Genomic DNA, 19,522 nt, shown 5'->3' with positions numbered 1-19,522 from the left:
TAATTGATTTTACCCGGCAGAACGAAAGAAGGAAACTCCGCTTTTCAGTTGTCTTAGGCGCAGGTTTTTTGACAAACAATGACCTTTCAGAGGTCAAATTGCTGTCAAGAATATGAATTGGCTGCTTCGCAGCAATTATAGCATCATGAGGTAGGTACTAGTGATATTAAGCTAGTATTTGTAAATAATTATTTTTATCCCTCAGGCACACACAATTTTAAAAATTAATTAACCCTAACAAAAGTACAGTAGTCCAAGGTACTAGTTTTCCAGTATGTACTTTTGCTCATGAAATGCTGAATGTCACTCATGGCTGAGGAGAAATGCAGGCACAGTAATCTCTCTAACTCAGCGAAAGTAAAGGAATGATATTTTGTGAATAATACATTTGAACCAAAAGTAAATGGCCTCCTTCATTAAGTTTTAAATTAGGAATTAGCTTTTTGGAGGATTTATTTGTGATTGATGATGCTTAATATAAACAAGACAGTCACTGGAAAAAAAAGTATTGAATTGTTACCCCTTACCCCTGGTCGATCACTACTACAGAAACTCTTTCCCCTTCTGGATCCTTGATGACGACTGCGTAGGTAATTTATCTCATTTGCCTGCCGTGATATTTCTGACTGTAACAGCTTCACAAGAGTCTCTCGCTCTCGTAGACTCTCCTCAAGTGATTTCTCATCGTCTGCTTTTTTTGCTTTTGTTTGGGTCTCCTTAGAAACATCTGGAATAAGGAAGTTTACTAGTTTATAATGAAAGCTCACTCAATACATCTACAACACAAAAATGATAAAATAGAAAAAAGTGATGAACCATTATCATAACCTCAAACATGAAGACCATCTAGTCTCAGATTTCCTAGTTCCATGTAGCTGCAGTTAATTATATTCTTTTAGCTAAAGGGTTGAAAGGTAAGTTTATATGCAGTAGGGCACATTTCCACAATCAGAATATGAAATTAAAATTGGACTGAGAAAACCAAAGAGAGCGGTGTGCTAAACTGTCCAACAAAGGGTCTGATGATTTCTGGCAGAGACTGGCAAAGTCTAGGGGTGAAGACTTGGTGGAGATTCAATTTGTCAGTTTGGAGATTTTTTAAGCTACTCTGAGAGATGTTTTAGCACATATTATGCCCAAATTTGTTTAATTTTCCCCTTGTAAATGGGGAACTTGACCTACCCACAGGAGGCTTAAGTCGCTTGCTACCATGCTAGAAACATACTATAATGTATTTTACCCTGAGAAGATTTATTGACAGTGGGTTGTTGTGCATCAACAGGCTTGAATCGCTCCTCCAACTGTGTAACTTCACTTTTAATGTTACAGAGTTCCTTCTCCAAAGTAACACCCATAGAGGCATCACTCATTTGGTTTGAAACTATGCAAGATGTAAAGAAAGATTTCAAATGAATACAAATTTATGACAACATAATTCTGTGTAAATGATCTCAAACATCCGTATCCTCTTTAATTAATGTGGTCCTTATCATTGCTGCCACCATTGACCTCATCATCATCTACATCACTATTGCCATTGTCACCACTAATGTCATTCAGACTGGATTGCCAGTCCTCATTATCAATATTATCTGCTCTCTATCACCAGCCATGATTTATCATCCAATTGTTGTCATAAACAATGGCGTATCTAGGAGTTTTGAAAAAGGAGGGGGGCCCCTGAAGGGGATGCGAAGGTGAAGTGGGAGAGCTTGATGATTAGGTAAGAGGAGCTAGCTCGCAAAATATGTGATATTTTTGGTTGAAACTTGGGGGGGGGGGTATTTTTTGGATCATAATCATCAAAATCATCAACATATGTAACTTAGGATTTTGCTTACCAGAAATATCAGTTCCAAGTTGAGCAATCTCCTCTTGCATCTTTTGGATTTCTTCTGTTATCTGCTGTAAGTTTGCTGTTTTATAATGCAACTCATCAGCCAGTAATAAATTCATCTCTTCCAGCTTTATTATATGGCTCTCAGCTGTGTCAACAAGATCAGGTAAAATCCCATCTTCAAAATTCTCCTCAGATTTTAATTCACTGACGGATGTACTATCACTAGCAATATTCATGGAAGGAACACTATTCTGAGATTCACTATCTGCAGTGTGGTCCAAATCATCTTGCGATGACCGTCCAATGGATATAATGTCAGGGGACGGTTGAATAACTGAAGGTGGGTCTGATGGCACAATGTCTTGACCTTCATTTGATTGGACGACTGCTGGTGTTGCATGGACTGTGTCAAATTGACTAACAAGCTCTAGATCCGTGGAAGCACTACGTTGTGGATAAGACCTCATTTTTGTCTGTTGGTCTGATTCAAGCTCTAGATCAGTGGATATGCTACATTGTGAATAAGGCCTCATGCTTGTATGATGCTCTGTTTCAAGCTCTAGATCAGTGGATATGCTATGTTGTGGATAAGACCTCATTTTTGTCTGTTGGTCTGATTCAAGCTCTAGATCAGTGGATGCGCTACGTTGTGGATAAGGCCTCATGCTTGTATGATGCTCTGTTTCAAGCTCTAGATCAGTGGATATGCTACGTTGTGGATAAGACCTCATTTTTGTCTGTTGGTCTGCTTGACTGTCTGACTTAACTCGGACAAGTTGTTTCTTTTTTTGCTTCTCTTCCCATTCCTTTAACTTCAACTTAAAATCTGGAGTGAGTTTGGACATATCCACCTCTTGGCCAACATCCAATTGACCATCCCTTTCCAATGATTTCCCATATCCAGGTTCAGAGGAAGTTGCTTGAACTTCTGTTTTATCTTTCTTCCCATTTTTTGAACGATTCGATTTATTATCCTTTCTAGGTTTTCCTGTTTTTCGCTTTTTGGTAGAAGGTTTCTCTGCAGCTGTATCTAAAAGGATAGTAAATTGAAATAAAATTATATTTAATTTAAATGAATGGATTTAACAAAAGAATGAACAAATAAATATGACATAGCATGACTGTGAATGAGTAGGTGGGTATAGACGAATCCAAGAGAACTTTTTGAATGGCGCTCTCTTTTGTCACCGCCATAACTGGGGTGGCATTTCTAAAGTTGGAAGATCTAATGTTGTGCTGTGTTTATCAATGCAGTACAGTAGTGGTTGAGAAATACTGTTTTCTTCGACAGTACTAGCAGCTGCATAATGCCATCAGTTTATAATGCACCACACCGCATTGCCATTTTAGAAGTAGGGACTCCCCAGTAATGGCGTCTACAAAAGAGGGCGCCATTCTTCTTGGATTCGTCTATAGTGAATTAATTTAATAAAGCTTAGTTTCCATAAAACCGCTACACTCTCAAATCTACAATACGCATCAATTTTTGGTACAACTCACATACTGAATAATTTGAAAGATCTTGTTCACAATGGCAGTAACATTGAAAGAGTGGAATCATTTAACTACTCTACTTATATTAATTTGTTGCATCAAAAGTTCCCTCTAACTCTAGACAGCCTTGGGGACATGAAATGTCAGCATGGTCTTAGGGCTGATCTCCTGCTTATAAGGGCTAGTCTTATGTAAAAAGGTTAAAGATTGTTAGTTTGTACTTCGAAAATGTGGTGCCTTGGAAATTAGAGGGTTGTATAAATAATATCCAGGCATGATTTTCTATCCTTAAAAATCTGACCAAGAGGCCTATTATGGTGACAGAGTACCATAAAGGCTCCATTGGACAGAGCTGCACTATTTCAAAAATCAATGAGAAATTTAGCCCATGTCCGATGTATTGAGGCAAAAACAAATTAAATCATAAACAGTGCATATACTGTAGAACACCATTTAATGACTTTATACCAGCAATTCTCCCACATGCTTTATACTTACCTTATTACCCAGATGTATTATTCACTATGCATCATTATCAATGCAAAAATACTAATTTCAAAAAATCACAACAAATTCTAAAATATATATAGGATTTATATTCTATAAATTTAGATTTTCACAGCATCATACTCTCTAAAATATGTTATCGCATGACAAAGCACAGTGTGGTAGAAATATGTTGTCATCCAGGTAGTTTGAACAATGAAAGAGGCACTGAGAAGCCTGTGGTTCAGGTTGGCCAGTTTAGCTTGATCCCTGCAAGTGTGAAGTTGTGATATTTATGCAAGCATTCCTTGGATACTAGGAAATGTTCTGCTTGCAATACAGCAAATATCAATTGACTCATCACACCTATACCTTGTGCCATAACAGAAACGTTACAGCAATAATCTGTCAAAAATCAATAATGTCACTAATTAAACATTAATTATGTCTGTCAAGGACAATATCAATTGAATATTTGATGCAATTATAATGATCGTTTTTACCATAATTAGTATCATTGCCAGACTTTGTTGGGAACTATATATTTACTGACTAGGATGAATGTTAATTATCTAGGATAGTTTTGAATTCATGATAACAACATTTTTTGTCACTTTAGAAAATCAAGTGGCACATCACATCAGCAGTTGTGATCAGTTAATCAGAAGATAAATATGACTGGTTTCAAAGCTAAACTCGGTGCTATTTACTCTTTTCAGAAGGATGTGCTGCTTAGGATCAAAGTGTTTTTCAATTTACTTCTTGGATTTTTTTTTTGATAGGTATATCAATTAACTCGTAAAAATTTGTTAAATATTCTGGAACATTGCCCGATAAGCATTTAAATGTCATAAGAATTTTATGTTCCCATTGTTGGTTTACATACTTCCAGTTAAGTGATTCCATAAGATCATTAACAGGTTTGTTCTTATATCAGCACAGAATAATGCTGGCTAGCCTATTTAGTAAAACCTGGAGTGAATTAAAAGATGTGCTACTGTGCAATTTGACCATACTGTACTACAATAATTGAAAAAGGGTAATATAAAAAATTTGCTAAAAGTATAAGAGAAAAATTTGGTAAAAAATATTTTAAGCTATGAATAACACAAATACGTGCAGTTAAGTCAGGGGCGACATATAAACTACAGCCATAATATCGGCGCTGGTACGAACGGCACGTTCTGGTGGTGGAACAAGTTGTCTCAGATAAGGACTATAAGCCATAGGCCCAGTGTACACAATGGCTCGTGTGCACTTTAAAGAACCGCGACGAGTAGGGGGTTACCCTGGTGTACTGGTTCATACAGCCCCTGTTTAGAACAGACGAGGATAGCTGGTACCGGTTTACCGGGTAGCTGAGACGTGAAGAGACCTTTATGGGAGAAGAAAGTTACTTTGAGAGCTAGTCCACAACTCAATCGCTCTCAGACTTCGGTATAACATTACATCACATCTACAGGTACTACTACCAGTTTTAAGCTGACTGAGCTACCATGCGCTCTTTTATCATACTGTATGTCATCGTATATGCAATTATCTGGGGTACTAGTTCAAATGGTAGTAATATAAGACTAATATTAGGTGTAAATCAGGTAATGGTAATGGATGTACACTTGTATAGCACATAATACTAGGCCTCTATGTACTTTAAACATAATTATGTTCAAAAGAAGTTGAATAAAAGAAACAAAAAAGATGAAAAATAGACAAAGAAAAAGGAACAACAAAAACCATCAACCAAAAAGAAAAACAATTAGATGGATGAAAAAAGGCAAGTTTTGAGTCTGGCCTTGATACATCTTAAATTGGATGACTGAAACATGATTGAAAAAATAATTTAATACAGTATCTTATAATCTGTACAATGTTTCTATGCCAATCTATGCATTTAATGCTGCTATATGATTTTCTAAAATACACAACTGATATAAATAACATGCCAACATGAAGTCACCAAAATGATTTACTATATTTGCCTGGCACAAAAATATTTCGAACATTTTTTATTTAATATGCAAGTTCACTGTGAACAGTTTACTTATAGTGAATTGAGGCATCAACAAAATTATAACAATATTACAACTGCCCTCAAAATGCATCTAAACATGTAGTTCACATAACATTATAACATATTAATTGTTTTTAAATAGTGTATATATTTACAGGGTTCTCAATTTTGGAGTGGTGGTCGGCGACCACCCCACCCCAGGGGGCGTGGTCACCTGCATCAAAACCCTCCCCCCTTATGGGAGAAGAAAGTTACTTTGAGAGCTAGTCCACAACTCAATCGCTCTCGATCAGACTTCGGTATAACATTACATCACATCTACAGGTACTACTACCAGTTTTAAGCTGACTGAGCTACCATGCGCTCTTTTATCATACTGTATGTCATTGTATATGCAATTATCTGGGGTACTAGAACAAATGGTAATAATATAAGACTAATATTAGGTGTAAATCAGGTAATGGTAATGGATGTACACTTGTATAGCACATAATACTAGGCCTCTATGCACTTTAAACATAATTATGTTCAAAAGAAGTTGAATAAAACAAACAAAAAAAACGAAAAATAGACAAAGAAAAAGGAACAACAAAAACCATCAACCAAAAAGAAAAACAATTAGATGGATGAAAAAAAGGCAAGTTTTGAGTCTGGCCTTGATACATCTTGAATTGGATGACTGAAACATGATTGAAAAAATAATTTAATACAGTATCATATAATCTGTACAATGTTTCTACGCCAATCTATGCATTTAATGCTGCTATATGATTCTCTAAAATACACAACTGATATATATAACATGCCAACATGAATTTACCAAAATGATTTACTATACTTGACTGGCACAAAAATATTTCGAACATTTTTTATATAATATGCAAGTTCACTGTGAACAGTTTACTTACAGTGAATTGAGGCATCAACAAAATTATAACAATATTACAACTGCCCTCAAAATGCATCTAAAAATGTAGTTCACATAACATTATAACATATTAATTGTTTTTAAATAGTGTATATATTCACAGGGTTCTAAATTTTGGAGTGGTGGTCGGCGACCACCCCCACCCCAGGGGCGTGGTCACCCTACCCCCCCTCCCCCCGCCTGACAAAATCAGGTTAATCAACAACTCCCTACTCCCTACTTCTGCAAAAGTATTTTGTTAGCCTACATTTTTTTCCACTATCAATTGCAAAAATAGTGGTGGTCGGCAGCCTAAAAATACTGGTCGGAAATGTTGAGTGCTGGACGGCCCGACCACCGCCAACCAGCGTGGTGAGAACCCTGTATTTATTATTTCTAGTTGAGTAGATTTTATGTTTAGTCTGTATGTTTATTAGTTTTCATGTGTTGTTGGGCCCCATAAAAGAAAAGCAAAGAGTTTAAAACAAAGTTCATTAGTTATTAATGTGTAGTAGGGGCTGCTAAAAAAGGTTAATACTAAAAATAATAAAATAAAAAACAAAGAATGTAAAACAAAGTAAGAACAAAAAATAGTTTAAAATAAATTTTATTTTATTTTGATAGGATTTATATAGCGCACATATCCAGAAAACTGCTCAAGGCCCATTTTTCCCTGGTCATTTGATACAGAATCAATCACACACAATGTGCAACCTCCTCCACTCCCTGGGGAGTATTCCTAGTTACATGTGTAATCAGCACTACTAATTTCATTCCGAATCTTTCACCTCCTACCAGGTACCCATTTATACTCCTGGGTGAAGAGAGGCAAATGCAGATAAAGTGTCTTGCCCAAGGACAAAAGCAGTGTGACGAGCATCGGTCTCGAGCCCCCGACCTTTTGTTTGAAAGTCTAACACCTTACACGCTGCACCACACCCTTCTACATTTAAAACTTACAACAAGCAATACTTATATTCGGCTGTTTTCTAAAAGGCTAGGCCTTGGCCTACTGCCTACATTTAAATTTGTTCCTTGCGTCTTTGAAATAGGTCTAGATAGGCCTGAAATATTCCTATTAAACATTTATTTTATTTATTAGGGTCCATTGAAGCAAGCTCCTTAATTTTTCATACACAATTTTGAAATTTAAGTGACTTTCTTCGGGTTCTAATATACCTCATTTTACAAATGTTATTTTTGAAAACTCTTTCTGCAGACACGCATCGTAGTGCTAGGTGTAAAAGCACTAGCCTGGAATTCATCGTGGTGCGCAATATGGTGATACATGAGTTGAATTGGCCTTTTGCACACAAACCGAAAAAAGATCAAGCAAACCATGCACTAAAGCAAAATTAGTGCTTGGTTGGGATAGGAAAATAACATTGGGAGTTGCTGTGATGACGTCACGATGACTTATAATCATCATTATTTTACAAAATTTGTCCCTCAATATGAGTGGTGAAATACTACAAGCATGCAGATATTGAACAGATGGTGATAAGGGAAGTAGTCCAGGGAAGTGGCAGGAAGAAAACAACATTTTGAGGTACAGTATATTATTTGATAAATCCCTGGACCTAATCACAGTTGAAGGCCAGTTAAATGATGGTCAACTCAGCCAAGGTGAGAGGTCCTTAGTAAGATCATGGAGGTATAAAATATATATTTTATACCTCCATGGTTAGATGACAGACCTTCACCATGGGGAGTGTTAGGATGGATTGGTTCCAGCATGGAGGTAAATTTGTAATGACACTGCAGAACATCTCTGGTCACCAACAAGGCCCTATGCAGAAGGGGTGCGATGGATCGGAAAAGGTAGATAGTTAAGAACATACTGAATATTAAATTTGTTATTTTCAGTATTATGAAGATTGAAAGGTAATCTTCTTTACAATTTAAAGAGCAATCTATTATTAGGCCAGTGTTTGGCCATTAAGTTTGCCATAGCAATGAAACCCTCACTCCTCCGACCTAATTGGCAATCCTGGATATAGTCCTACGACACACCACACTTACAATTCCAGGCACATAGGCAAATTTTAAGCATTCTGAGACAGCAAGTTGCACAAAAAAATTATACGAAAGTAAAATATTTTCCTTTCGTTTAGTGCAAATAGTGGTTGGTGGGGAGGGGGGATGGGGAAGGGTGTTAGGGCTTTTCGATGGGTTTACGCTTCCCTCCCGTCCATTGTCATCATAACAAAAATCTCCTTGCAAATGTCATACATTTTTTAGACTAGTTATGAACAAAGACCATTCAAACTATTGCTTACTATTCGCATCTTTGTTGTTTAATGCCTAGTGGGTTAGTATGTGGTCACAGCACAAGTTCAAAAGTTAACTACTATGTTACTAAACACATTTGAACTTTCATATGTTTAAATTTATTATATTATATGAAAAATACTATTGATCCTTAGTGTAAGTTTTTTTTATTCATATGATCCAACAGTTTGCTTTAATGTATCTAAGCTGTTGAAAGGGGTTTGATAATCTAACATATAGACCATGGAATCTAAGGGCCGATTCGGACGAGAAAAATTTAACTGGGTACCACCAGCTGAGCGGTCGCATGCGGCAATTAAATAATGCCCCTGGATATAGAAAATTCGAAAAACATCTGGCCCAAAAACCCACCTTTTTTACTGGATATTTCAATTACACCTTGCCTCTAGGCGTAATTAATCACTCGTAACAAGGCCTAGGTCACAAGTTGACCCTTCAGATTTGTAAACAACGCCGGATCAGAGTGCACTGGACAAAAAGAAGCTCGCGACCACGCTGCATGATTCTTCGCGTTGTTGCCCAAGCTTTCTTTCCACGCTGGTCGTTGTCTTCGTCGTTGCTGTACTTTCTTCTTTGAAAAGCTTGGTTTAGATCAAATCCGTCGTCGAGAAGCAATATAAAAGTTGTCAAGATAGTTAGGTCGACTGGGTTAATCATAATTCGGCGTCAATTTGTAAGGATAATCGCAAGGAAATGAGTAAATTGTATAAAAAGTAAGCAGAAATAGCGTAAATTCGTGTATGAAGTATTGAAATTGCCACGAAAACATTGCTAATTTGACACGGGGTCATCACTCAGGTCACGAACTATTCAGAATTCTGACCTTGCAGAAGCTTGTAAAATATGTAACTTCCGTCAAATTAATGGGAAAATGGATTGTTATTTTACTCGTCCGAACGACCGTCACATTTAGCCCCAAGGTTATTAGTAGATTACCCTTGTAATGGAGTTTACGTCCGAATCCAACCTAAGGGTCTAAGCCCTGGCACGTACACAAATTTTGTATTTGGGTCTTTTTACGCTGTTCCGAGACATTAAAATGTATTTATGCTGTTCAAGCTCCTTGCCTCTAAAAATGGCACTGCCAGTAACGTACGGATCCAAAGTATTTTAGAACGTATAGTACACGATTCTGATTTTAAACATGATTCTGCAATGTCATCATTAATCATTTTATTGCTGTTTGACTGATGATTATGGTACACTCAGACTTGTGCTCTTAATATTTGCTACATATCTCTTTCCATGAGTCTCGCCTGATATCGCAGATAATGCAATGCCAAAATTAGTGCGACATAAATAAATTCTGACAGTATCAAGCTGAGAAAAGTTTAAAGGTTTTGGAGCCAAGTTTTATGTCAGTTTCTACAGTACAGCATATCAATTTAATCTTAGAAAAAGTAGTTTGTACTTGCATACTGATGTTGTAAGATTTTGTAAAGATAAATGTAGGCCTATAGAGAAAATAGACCCTTGTATGAGGTTTGAAGAACATTTTTAAGCATGAAAGACCAAAACTATGCAAAATTATTCCCAAGAATATTACAGCTTGAATCAGAGTTGATCTACTGTACACATAAAATGCAAAATGCAAGAAACTGTATTAAAGAGATACCTTTCATTCAATCCAGGTAAAAATATTATAAAAAGCTTTGCCCAAGTCAAGTCTCATAACTCTTGAGCAAATTACCATAAATCATAAATAAATCTTGTTTCCAGGGAAGTAAGGTATTACAAAAATCAAACAAGCCCAAATATTAAAACCATGATCTATATGTTTGTTGGAAATCCTGTAAATAAATATGTTGTATACTGTAAGCCTATCTAGATCAATGAAAACCATTTTCCCTGGCCATGCTACAGTATGTATGCACATGTCAATACAATACAATGAATCACAGGTCAGAACTTTAGTATGTACTGTAGGTTAGGCTGTGTAAATTCCAAGCAGTTTGGTTTTGAGTCAAATCGCCTCTCCTCCTCTACTGCTTCTTTAAAATCTTAATGGCCCCTCAGACATCTAAATTTTATTGAGGTGTATCTCGGGAATTTTACACAAATGCATATTAACACTTTTGTGACCTTTTTTTACATTATGTTAGGTCTCCTAAATAATTCAGTGGGGGAAAAAATGAAAATAAAAATATACTTAATAATTCAGAGTTTGTTATTATTATGTCCATTTGTCTGCCAGCATCCATCATTTAAGGTATGAAATTAGTGATTATAGTTTATCATATTTCCATATATCATTAAGGCATTTGAGTAGTGTGACCACATGCATATTTTAAACTCACAATTACTGTTGCCAGTACCGCTTAACCGTTTTCGGTCCCACTCTTCCATCAACTTGCTGAAGTCTCCCGGTAAACTTATCTGTAGACTTTGTATTGGATCGGAATTGTTGGCCAAAAGTTCTGCTTTATCTGGTGGTGATAACCGGGTCAAAATTTAATTGCAAAAATGGGAAACGAGAGATTCTTGCACATTCAAAATGGCCAAAGATGAATTTGAGTAAAGAATGTTTATTAACAAAGTGAATAACACACTGAATGATGAAAACACTGGCAAACAATAAAAGAAGGAAAACGATGAGAAAGAAAGTTTTGATAAAAAAAGAGAAGACTTTCCTTTAGAGGAGAATTCCTTAAATGGAAAAGTAAACAGACCACGTAGTGACAAGGCAAGACGAACACAAAATTGATGTTAATGCTATTATGGTTGTGAATGATTTTTTAATACTGAAACTCTTAAAATCACAAAATCCATCAAATTTTGAATGAAGGAGTCTATATGTGGCTTTTGGTTTTAACTCGACATTACAGTAGTTACTTTATTCACAAGCTAGAATGTGTCTTGCTGGTCCTAACTCAATGCTACAGTAGTTTCTTTTTTTTTTTTTTTGACATAAAACTAGAATGCTAATAGTTTCCTGGTCTCTATATCAATCCTGAATGCTTGATTCACCCACATCAGACCTCATGGTTTTCAGCCAGTTGGTTGCTTTTCATACTAATATGAATCACTCAAAATGTCACACCCCATCCCTTCAATGACTCCATGGAAACCTAGCTCATAGTTGCTGGATTCATTTACTCAAATGGTAGACAAACTGAAATACAGGATTCACCCCAACCTTTTTTTATTATTATTATTAAGCATTCCCAGAGCTCATATAATATATACTGTACATTGGCAGTGCAAGTGTGTGGGTTTAATAGTGTATGTTTATGTTACAGTATTATGTAGTGTGGGTGAGTAAAATGTGCATGTGTGTACCATTCTGAGGGAATATGTCCAAGTTTGTAATAATTAATATTAGAAAGTAGGTATTTAAAAAAAACAAGACAATTTTGCAAATGACAATAGAGAATATCATTTTTAGGTTTTATATAGAACTCTTTATGGAAAAAAGCATGCAAATAAACAATGAAAACAAAACTGAAACATGCACTAGAATCATTTCAGAAAAGAATAGGTAGAATTGAAACACAAATATATATAATCATAACCTTAATACAAAAGCTTCATAAAAATGTGCACCATTATCACTACAATTTAGATTCCCACAATCCTTTAGATACCTTTCTTCCAACAATCCTCTTCCCTAAACAACCAATGATGAATAGCAAAATGTGAACATAATAAACAACCCCACAAAACCTGAACATGCATCCCATCACACATGCGCCGATATGCACCATGCATCCTTAAACACTTTACTTACGGACGTTGTCAGGGACAGAACGAGCAAGGGCTTGATTAGTATCACCAAGGGCAACGTACCATGTGGTTGAAGGGAATTCTACGTTTAAAAACAATTAAACTAAAAGGTTAAAAATCTACTGTTAGTTACAACATTATCATTGACAGCATACCTTATTCAGATTAAATGAAAAGGAAAAATTATATGCATCCAAATTATTACTCAGCCAAACATCATAATGGTTAAATACAATTAATATTTGGCTTTGGTTAACATACGTGTTTGATAATCATGACATATACAATGGGTTTCTAGTTCTTCTTCCAGATGTCTGGTATCATATTAATTTTATGCATGTTTGTAGTTTGGTGAGCTCATAGATCAAGATGGTACATAAAATTAATACGTCAGTAGAATCTTCAATATACTTTATTCTAAAACAGTCATGATGGTTTAGATATAAACATATTTAGCGGGTTAAAGTAAGAGTTAATCTCACAATACCGGTAGTGTTTCAAATTCACAGACTAGAGCAAATATTTCTAAACATTCCAGCAGATTAAGGTACTTCAGGTAAAAATAACAGTTTCTTTAGAAAGTCAAGCAAGATTCCTAAATAATCACTTGCTTGGCTTTAATCATCTGGAGCTGCAGCAATAATGGAATGGTTTAATAAAGTATCAAAACACTCTCTAGACCTTAAGGTGCATTCACACCAAATTCAAATTTTCAGATCGGAAAGCCTACCAAACGATCATAAAGTTCAAGTTTATTAAAATCAAATTCGCTGAACAAGGCTGAATTGTAATGATTTGTACATGCATAAAAAAATTAAAATTTTAACAAATTGACTTATTCACACAAAAAATACTAATTCTTAAACAGGTTGATAAAACAAATCATGAGCACAAAAAATGATAAATGCATACATTTAGGCAGTACTTCAAAACGTTACAATACAAGATATAATAGATGCAGTATGTGAGAATAGGGACATGGTCCGAATTTCAGTTTAGATCTGATGTGAATGCAACTTTAATGTAGGTCTACTTAAGTACCATAAATGCTCAAATAAGTGCCACACCAAACCGTATTTTTTTCACTAACTGCCGGAGCACTTAAGTTGATAGTTATATTTACCCTGTGTGATGAAACATTGGAGAAACAGGGTTTTGAATACAATGTATACAATGTTAAAAAATGAATAAATAACAGATTCAAGATACAGCATTTCATTAAACGGTTCTTTACGATGACATAAGACCTATAATAGGCCGAATTACGGGAATATGTTAGATTGGCAACATGGGAACGGGCGTGAAGAGCGTCACACCAATATTTTTTTACAAGCGCTACTCTCTAATAAGCACCGCACTGAAGCCTCCGGAAATTTTACAAGCACAGCGGTGTTTATTTGAGCATTTACATACTTAAAACGGGCCATTTTATATTGACATCATATCAGTTTGGTAGTTCTGAATTCATCCTTCCATGCATGTTCAAAATGAAAACATCCTGAACTCTATAACTCATGATAGCAATGAACTTATGGACATTGTAATACTTGTCACTTAATTAAGATAAGACTTTAATCTATAAATTATTTATACCAATATCACATTTACTAATACCAAGTTTACTTATAATTTGTTTGCACAATCAATATCTATCCAAGGTTCAGAAACTACAGTTTCTTTGGACCAGATCTGAAGTCCCAGGCAGAGAAATGCGACTTAACATTTGACCTGAAATCGACCTCTTAGGATCTGTCAAACAGCAGACACTGCTTTAATGATGTGGACAGCATAAAATGTGGTTGAATCATCCGAACCTAGTACTGCAATACTTCATGCATGTCTCTTAAAAATTTCCTCCAGACATAATGTATGGTAGTGTGTAATGGTTTATGATTTCCTCATCCCCATTACACTCCTAAAAATGGATAAACAGATGGGCTTTGCACTATTTTATCATACAATCCCATAAGGCTATTACGCTCTGGTTATTTAGACCATTAGTGTTATGCTCTGGGCCCCCGGACGAGATGATTAAACACTATCGGTTTGGACTGGATAATGGTAAAATCTCAAATGGCAGACAGCCAATACTGGACACTTACTAAAGTTCCTTGAACACGTTCCTCATCTAAAATGTTTGAATTGTACCTAATAATACTACGGGCTGTTAGAAACACATCATGGCAAGATATATTTTCAACTCTATAAGGTGCCTGAACTCCATAAACCTTTTCCAAGTGCTTTTATTTGGCAAAAGGTGCTACAATATATTAAATGCATACCTTCTGGCAACAACCAACATCCTACCAAAACATTTATCGACACATTCGACATGATAAAACACAAACAAAAAAGATTATAACTAAGTGATGGTTAAACTAATGATGATGAAATTGTTTCTCAATGATTTAAATTAAAATTGGGTAGTAGTTTTAGAATGCTCAATTTTTTTATTTCACCCTACAATTTTCTTACTTTGTCTGCTTTATGTGTATATGAAGTTAAAGATGTATTGTCCCATGCTAAATACCAAAAAAAAATCATAAAAATATTTTTTGAAATTAACTTGCCCATTTTGAAGTAACATAATAGTTGAACATAGCAATTAGTGTATTTAAAAAATGTCAACCCATCAGTTTACAATGAATATGATATAAACACTTCCAGTCACTGGAAGTGTTTCATTTTTTTTCTTATACTTTTCTGGTTTAAAAATCAGGGTACACATATTTTAAATTCAATAATTTCTATGCACAAGTTAATAATTTGTATGTTATTGCAAAATGAGCAAGTTGATTTCAAAATAATTTTTTATAGTTTCTTGACATTAGCAAGGGACAATACATCTTTAACATTTTAAAGACGTTTTGTTGCTTTCTTTTCAAGTATCTTTAATTTGCATTTCTGAATATTGCTGAATGAATCTTACTAAATTTGAGCTGGCCTTACAGGAAACATAAAGCCCCTATCTTTGGCAGCCTATCAAACAATGAAAGCATGTAAAGTCCTTAGGGGGTGTAGGATTTGCCAACTTTTTTTGCGTAGGAAGTCCACTTCACTTTCACGTGGTTGCACATCTTCATATACGATTTTTCAAAATTTTTGTTTAATTCTTTTTGTTTTGTTTTTTTTTACTTTTGGAAAAAGATATTGTCAAGATTTTAGGACAGCTAGTATAAATTTGAAAAAGCTAAAAAGACATGATGAATGTTCCCTTTATGAAGCCTGTTTCACAACTTTCGGAATAATCCGGTTAGAAATATTCTTTGCCTTCATATAAGTAAATGATACAAATGTTAAAAACATAATCTAGCATCTAGCAATGATACAAATGTTGAAAACATAATTTAGCAATTTTATTATTTGTATACAGTTAATTTAAAATTAACATTATTATTATTATTATTATAGCAGGCATATCATCATTAGGACAAATAAAATGATTTGCTAATTTCACGTCCCCCACCCTCATCAAATTTTGGAGCCTTATGACAAAAATTACTATTTTTCAATAAAATACATTCATTTTTCCATGGACAATAAAAAAAAAATTATTATATGAAAGAATGATGTCAAGCCTACTGTAAGAAGAGGTGGGAACATAAATGGTAGAAATACCTTACAGAGATTCCTTTTACTTAATTTATAAAAATTATTTTATATTATTTATTATTTTTACTATAATTTACCAGCCTGTTTACCATTAACATATAGGATAGTAAATAATAATTTTATTTGACCTTACATATATACCTATTCAGAATTCTTTTTCAGAAGTACTTTCGGAAAATCAGTGAATGCGATAAGAATAAAATCTTAATAAATTTAATTCAATTTAATTTTCCAGAAATTTACATCAACCAATGTTAGATGGAGCAAGTCAGGTCATGAGATCAATGGCGTAACGCCTATACGCTCTCGTGCGGCAGTCCGCAGGGCCCCCGACCATTAGGGGCCCCCTGGGGTCCTTACCAATAGGGAGCTTTGTTGATAAGTAACAGCATAATGTGTCTCTTTTACATCGACTGTAGGATATATATCATATTATATCCAGTGACGGATATAAAATAAGATAAAAAAAAGAAAATTATATTCAAATTTTAAGCCTGTGAGTGCCATTTCCGGTGATCTAGAGGTGGCATAATCTTAAATGTTCTTATCTAAGCCCCAACCATGAAGGAGCTGAGATGGTATGGACCTACCATCTGTGAAAGTTCCTCCCTGGGCCCACTCTATTTCAAATTCTGGATCTGCCATTGATATATCAGTTATTTCGTGGTTTAAAACAAATTAGAATACAATGACAAACACAATAAAAGTCCCACAACAGAATTGGCGACCGGGACCCAAAAGGGCCCCAGGCCTAGTGTTACGCCACTGCACGAAATGTTTTGTCACAAGGCTAGCTATATCTCAGTATGTAACATGTTAAGAGATCTAGTCTGAACATAACTTTTAGCGGGTCACACATTGTTATATGAGAAAAATAACGGGCAATAATAGTAAGGTAATTAGATTGTTATAACACCGAAGTCTATGCACTACAGGTAACGGTTAAATTATACACATGTATTCAACATGACATATCAATGTTATAACAGGCAAAAATTGATCATTGAAGAATTTCTTCACAAATGATTTATCCTCACCTTTACTGAGATCTGTTCCAGTGGCCAGAGTTGCTCTTTTCTCAATAGGCCCTTCTCGACTATCTAACTGTACATCACACTGTCCCGGTGGTTTGTTCCGAATAAAATCTTTTATATGATCCCATCCCGAGGTTACTAAAAACAGAACAATTTCCTAGTCTCAATATTAACCAAATATTCTTAACAACATGCTCAATAGCTTCATAACATCTATATTGTGTACTGTAATCTAACTTTATAATCTATCTTTAAAATAATATTATTATAATATTACAAAATGCAAATTAATATTTGTAATTTAACAAAAAATTTGTAATTTAACAAAAAACTACAGTACAATAAATTGATGCTTTAAATTATATTTTTAAAAGCTGTAGCTTTCAATTAAAAATTAGAAGTAAAGTTTCATTGCCAGTTAACTGACAAATAATATAATATGTTGTCTAATCCTTTGCATTGACAATGTTGGCTGGTAATAAAATCATATATTTTCAAAGGAAAAAAATCAGCAAAGTTTTGATCTGTCTCATAGATAGTTGACTACTTATTTGGTCCTTTTAAATGCAAAATAATTATTTTGTATTAATTTATGAGGCTTTATACTATAGCATCTCTAGTTTCATATCAGCAAAACTGATTTTGGTCTGTGCATTTTTAAAGGCTTTTACACATCTTACCAGAGACAGTGTATTAAATGTAACACATACCTTTGCCGCGTTTCTCATTTGAAGTTGGTTTTGAAGAAACCAGCATATCTGAGGATGCGCTTCTACCTTCAAGTCTTCTTCCCTTATCTTTGTTGGTTTGTTCAAGCTGAGCCGATCCTACCTGAATATCTGGTTGTGTATCAGACTTTCGCATATGAGTATCTGGTTCCCGGTCATTACGCTCAATTGCATCAAACGACAATGCTCTTCGGTGACCGCTGTGGTAGTCAGAACCTGATTCAGTATAATCGTGGGTAACACAAGTCTGACGGGCTAGGTTAACTCTTTTACCGCGTAAAACATGGTTGCTTCTTTGAAGGGTAGGCTTACCTGGAGAATCTACAAGTTCGTCATTTGAGCTTGTTGAGAGGTCGCTTTCTTTAGTATGAAAATACCCGTCACTATAGCTTTGTGATTTATCAAACACCTCTTCAATATCGGAATTTTCATTAGTTTTAAAATATACTGATGGCTCAGAAATTTCAACAAGATGATCCTTTCCTTTTGGATACTTTGTTTTGCTTATTTTACTGTCCTCCATTTTACTGCCCTGCTTTTTTGTTTTTGATGTTATTTTATGTACAAAATTAAAAATTCCCTTTTTCGCATGATCACTATCATCATCGGCAACCCTGCCATGAGATTGACTTCTAGGTGTCTTCATATTCACAGAAACCCCATTCCGTGATGTTGATCGCCCTTTGCGTTTTGTTTTGCTCCTCTCTCGCGCTGCATTAATATCCTCTCCGGCAATACTTTCCGGTTCAGACACGACCTCCTCAACATGATGTGGGCTCCTGTAGTAGTCCTCATTGCAAGTGAAATTTCCGTATGCATCATATTTCTTATTCAAATTCTCACTGCGTAACTTTTCCAGGTCTTTCATTGCACTAAGATAATTTGCTTGTTCCCGCAGTTTTGTATTCTGTTCAGTCAACACACACATCTGCTCCATCATTTTAACAAGTCTGCTTAATTGCTGCATACCTTTACCGTCCTCTGCACTTGTAGCATGAGGATTGGAATTAGAACTTGTGAAACGTACCGGCGTATTTTCAGTTAAAGGGTCGAGACGTGAAGAGGATGACGAGGATGAATCCCTGGATTTCATCTGTCCAGGTGGAGGAGCTACATTTTCTAGAAAAGTTTGATATAGAGTATCGAAGTCACATGACATAGTACTCGGCATATTTTCTTTGTCCGATTCAGAGGAGGTAGAAGCTGCACTTCCATTGGTCAGAGTTGTTTGAGCTCTTGTCCCCAACCCAATGTCTGCCATTTTGCTTGAGGTTTAAATAAATCACGTTCTGACCAGTGTTATAACATCATCACTCACACAAACTTGAACTCTTGAATGTTGCACCATTTAATCTGTGAATAAAAGGAAAATTAATAAATATCTAACTATATCAA

The 19,522-nt window shown here is 35.2% G+C and overlaps 1 protein-coding gene across 7 annotated transcripts in view; it reads right to left on the bottom strand.

Moving 5' to 3' along the window:
- Positions 1–19,522, bottom strand: part of LOC117119021 (putative leucine-rich repeat-containing protein DDB_G0290503) — an 89,046-nt gene that overhangs the window by 10,865 nt on the left and 58,659 nt on the right. For 4 of the 7 annotated variants that reach the window (XM_033263810.1, XM_033263808.1, XM_033263809.1 and 1 more), the window contains 7 exons: positions 18,110–19,480; positions 17,403–17,537; positions 12,758–12,835; positions 11,328–11,456; positions 1,842–2,870; positions 1,241–1,381; positions 528–727 (listed from right to left, as the gene is read on the bottom strand). In XM_033263810.1, the coding sequence (XP_033119701.1) occupies positions 528–727; positions 1,241–1,381; positions 1,842–2,870; positions 11,328–11,456; positions 12,758–12,835; positions 17,403–17,537; positions 18,110–19,388 (2,991 nt within the window). In that variant the 5' untranslated portion in view covers positions 19,389–19,480. The remainder of the gene's footprint in view (positions 1–527; positions 728–1,240; positions 1,382–1,841; positions 2,871–11,327; positions 11,457–12,757; positions 12,836–17,402; positions 17,538–18,109; positions 19,481–19,522) is intronic. The other 3 variants (XM_033263812.1, XM_033263811.1, XM_033263814.1) reach the window with 3 other exon arrangements.

This window comes from Anneissia japonica, unplaced genomic scaffold (assembly GCF_011630105.1).
Source record: "Anneissia japonica isolate Jap-2015-1 unplaced genomic scaffold, ASM1163010v1 scaffold1826_len1998817_cov189, whole genome shotgun sequence".
Lineage (NCBI taxonomy): Eukaryota > Metazoa > Echinodermata > Crinoidea > Comatulida > Comatulidae > Anneissia > Anneissia japonica.
Note: the sequence above shows the minus strand (reverse complement) of the source record. Positions and strands in the feature narration are given on the sequence as shown.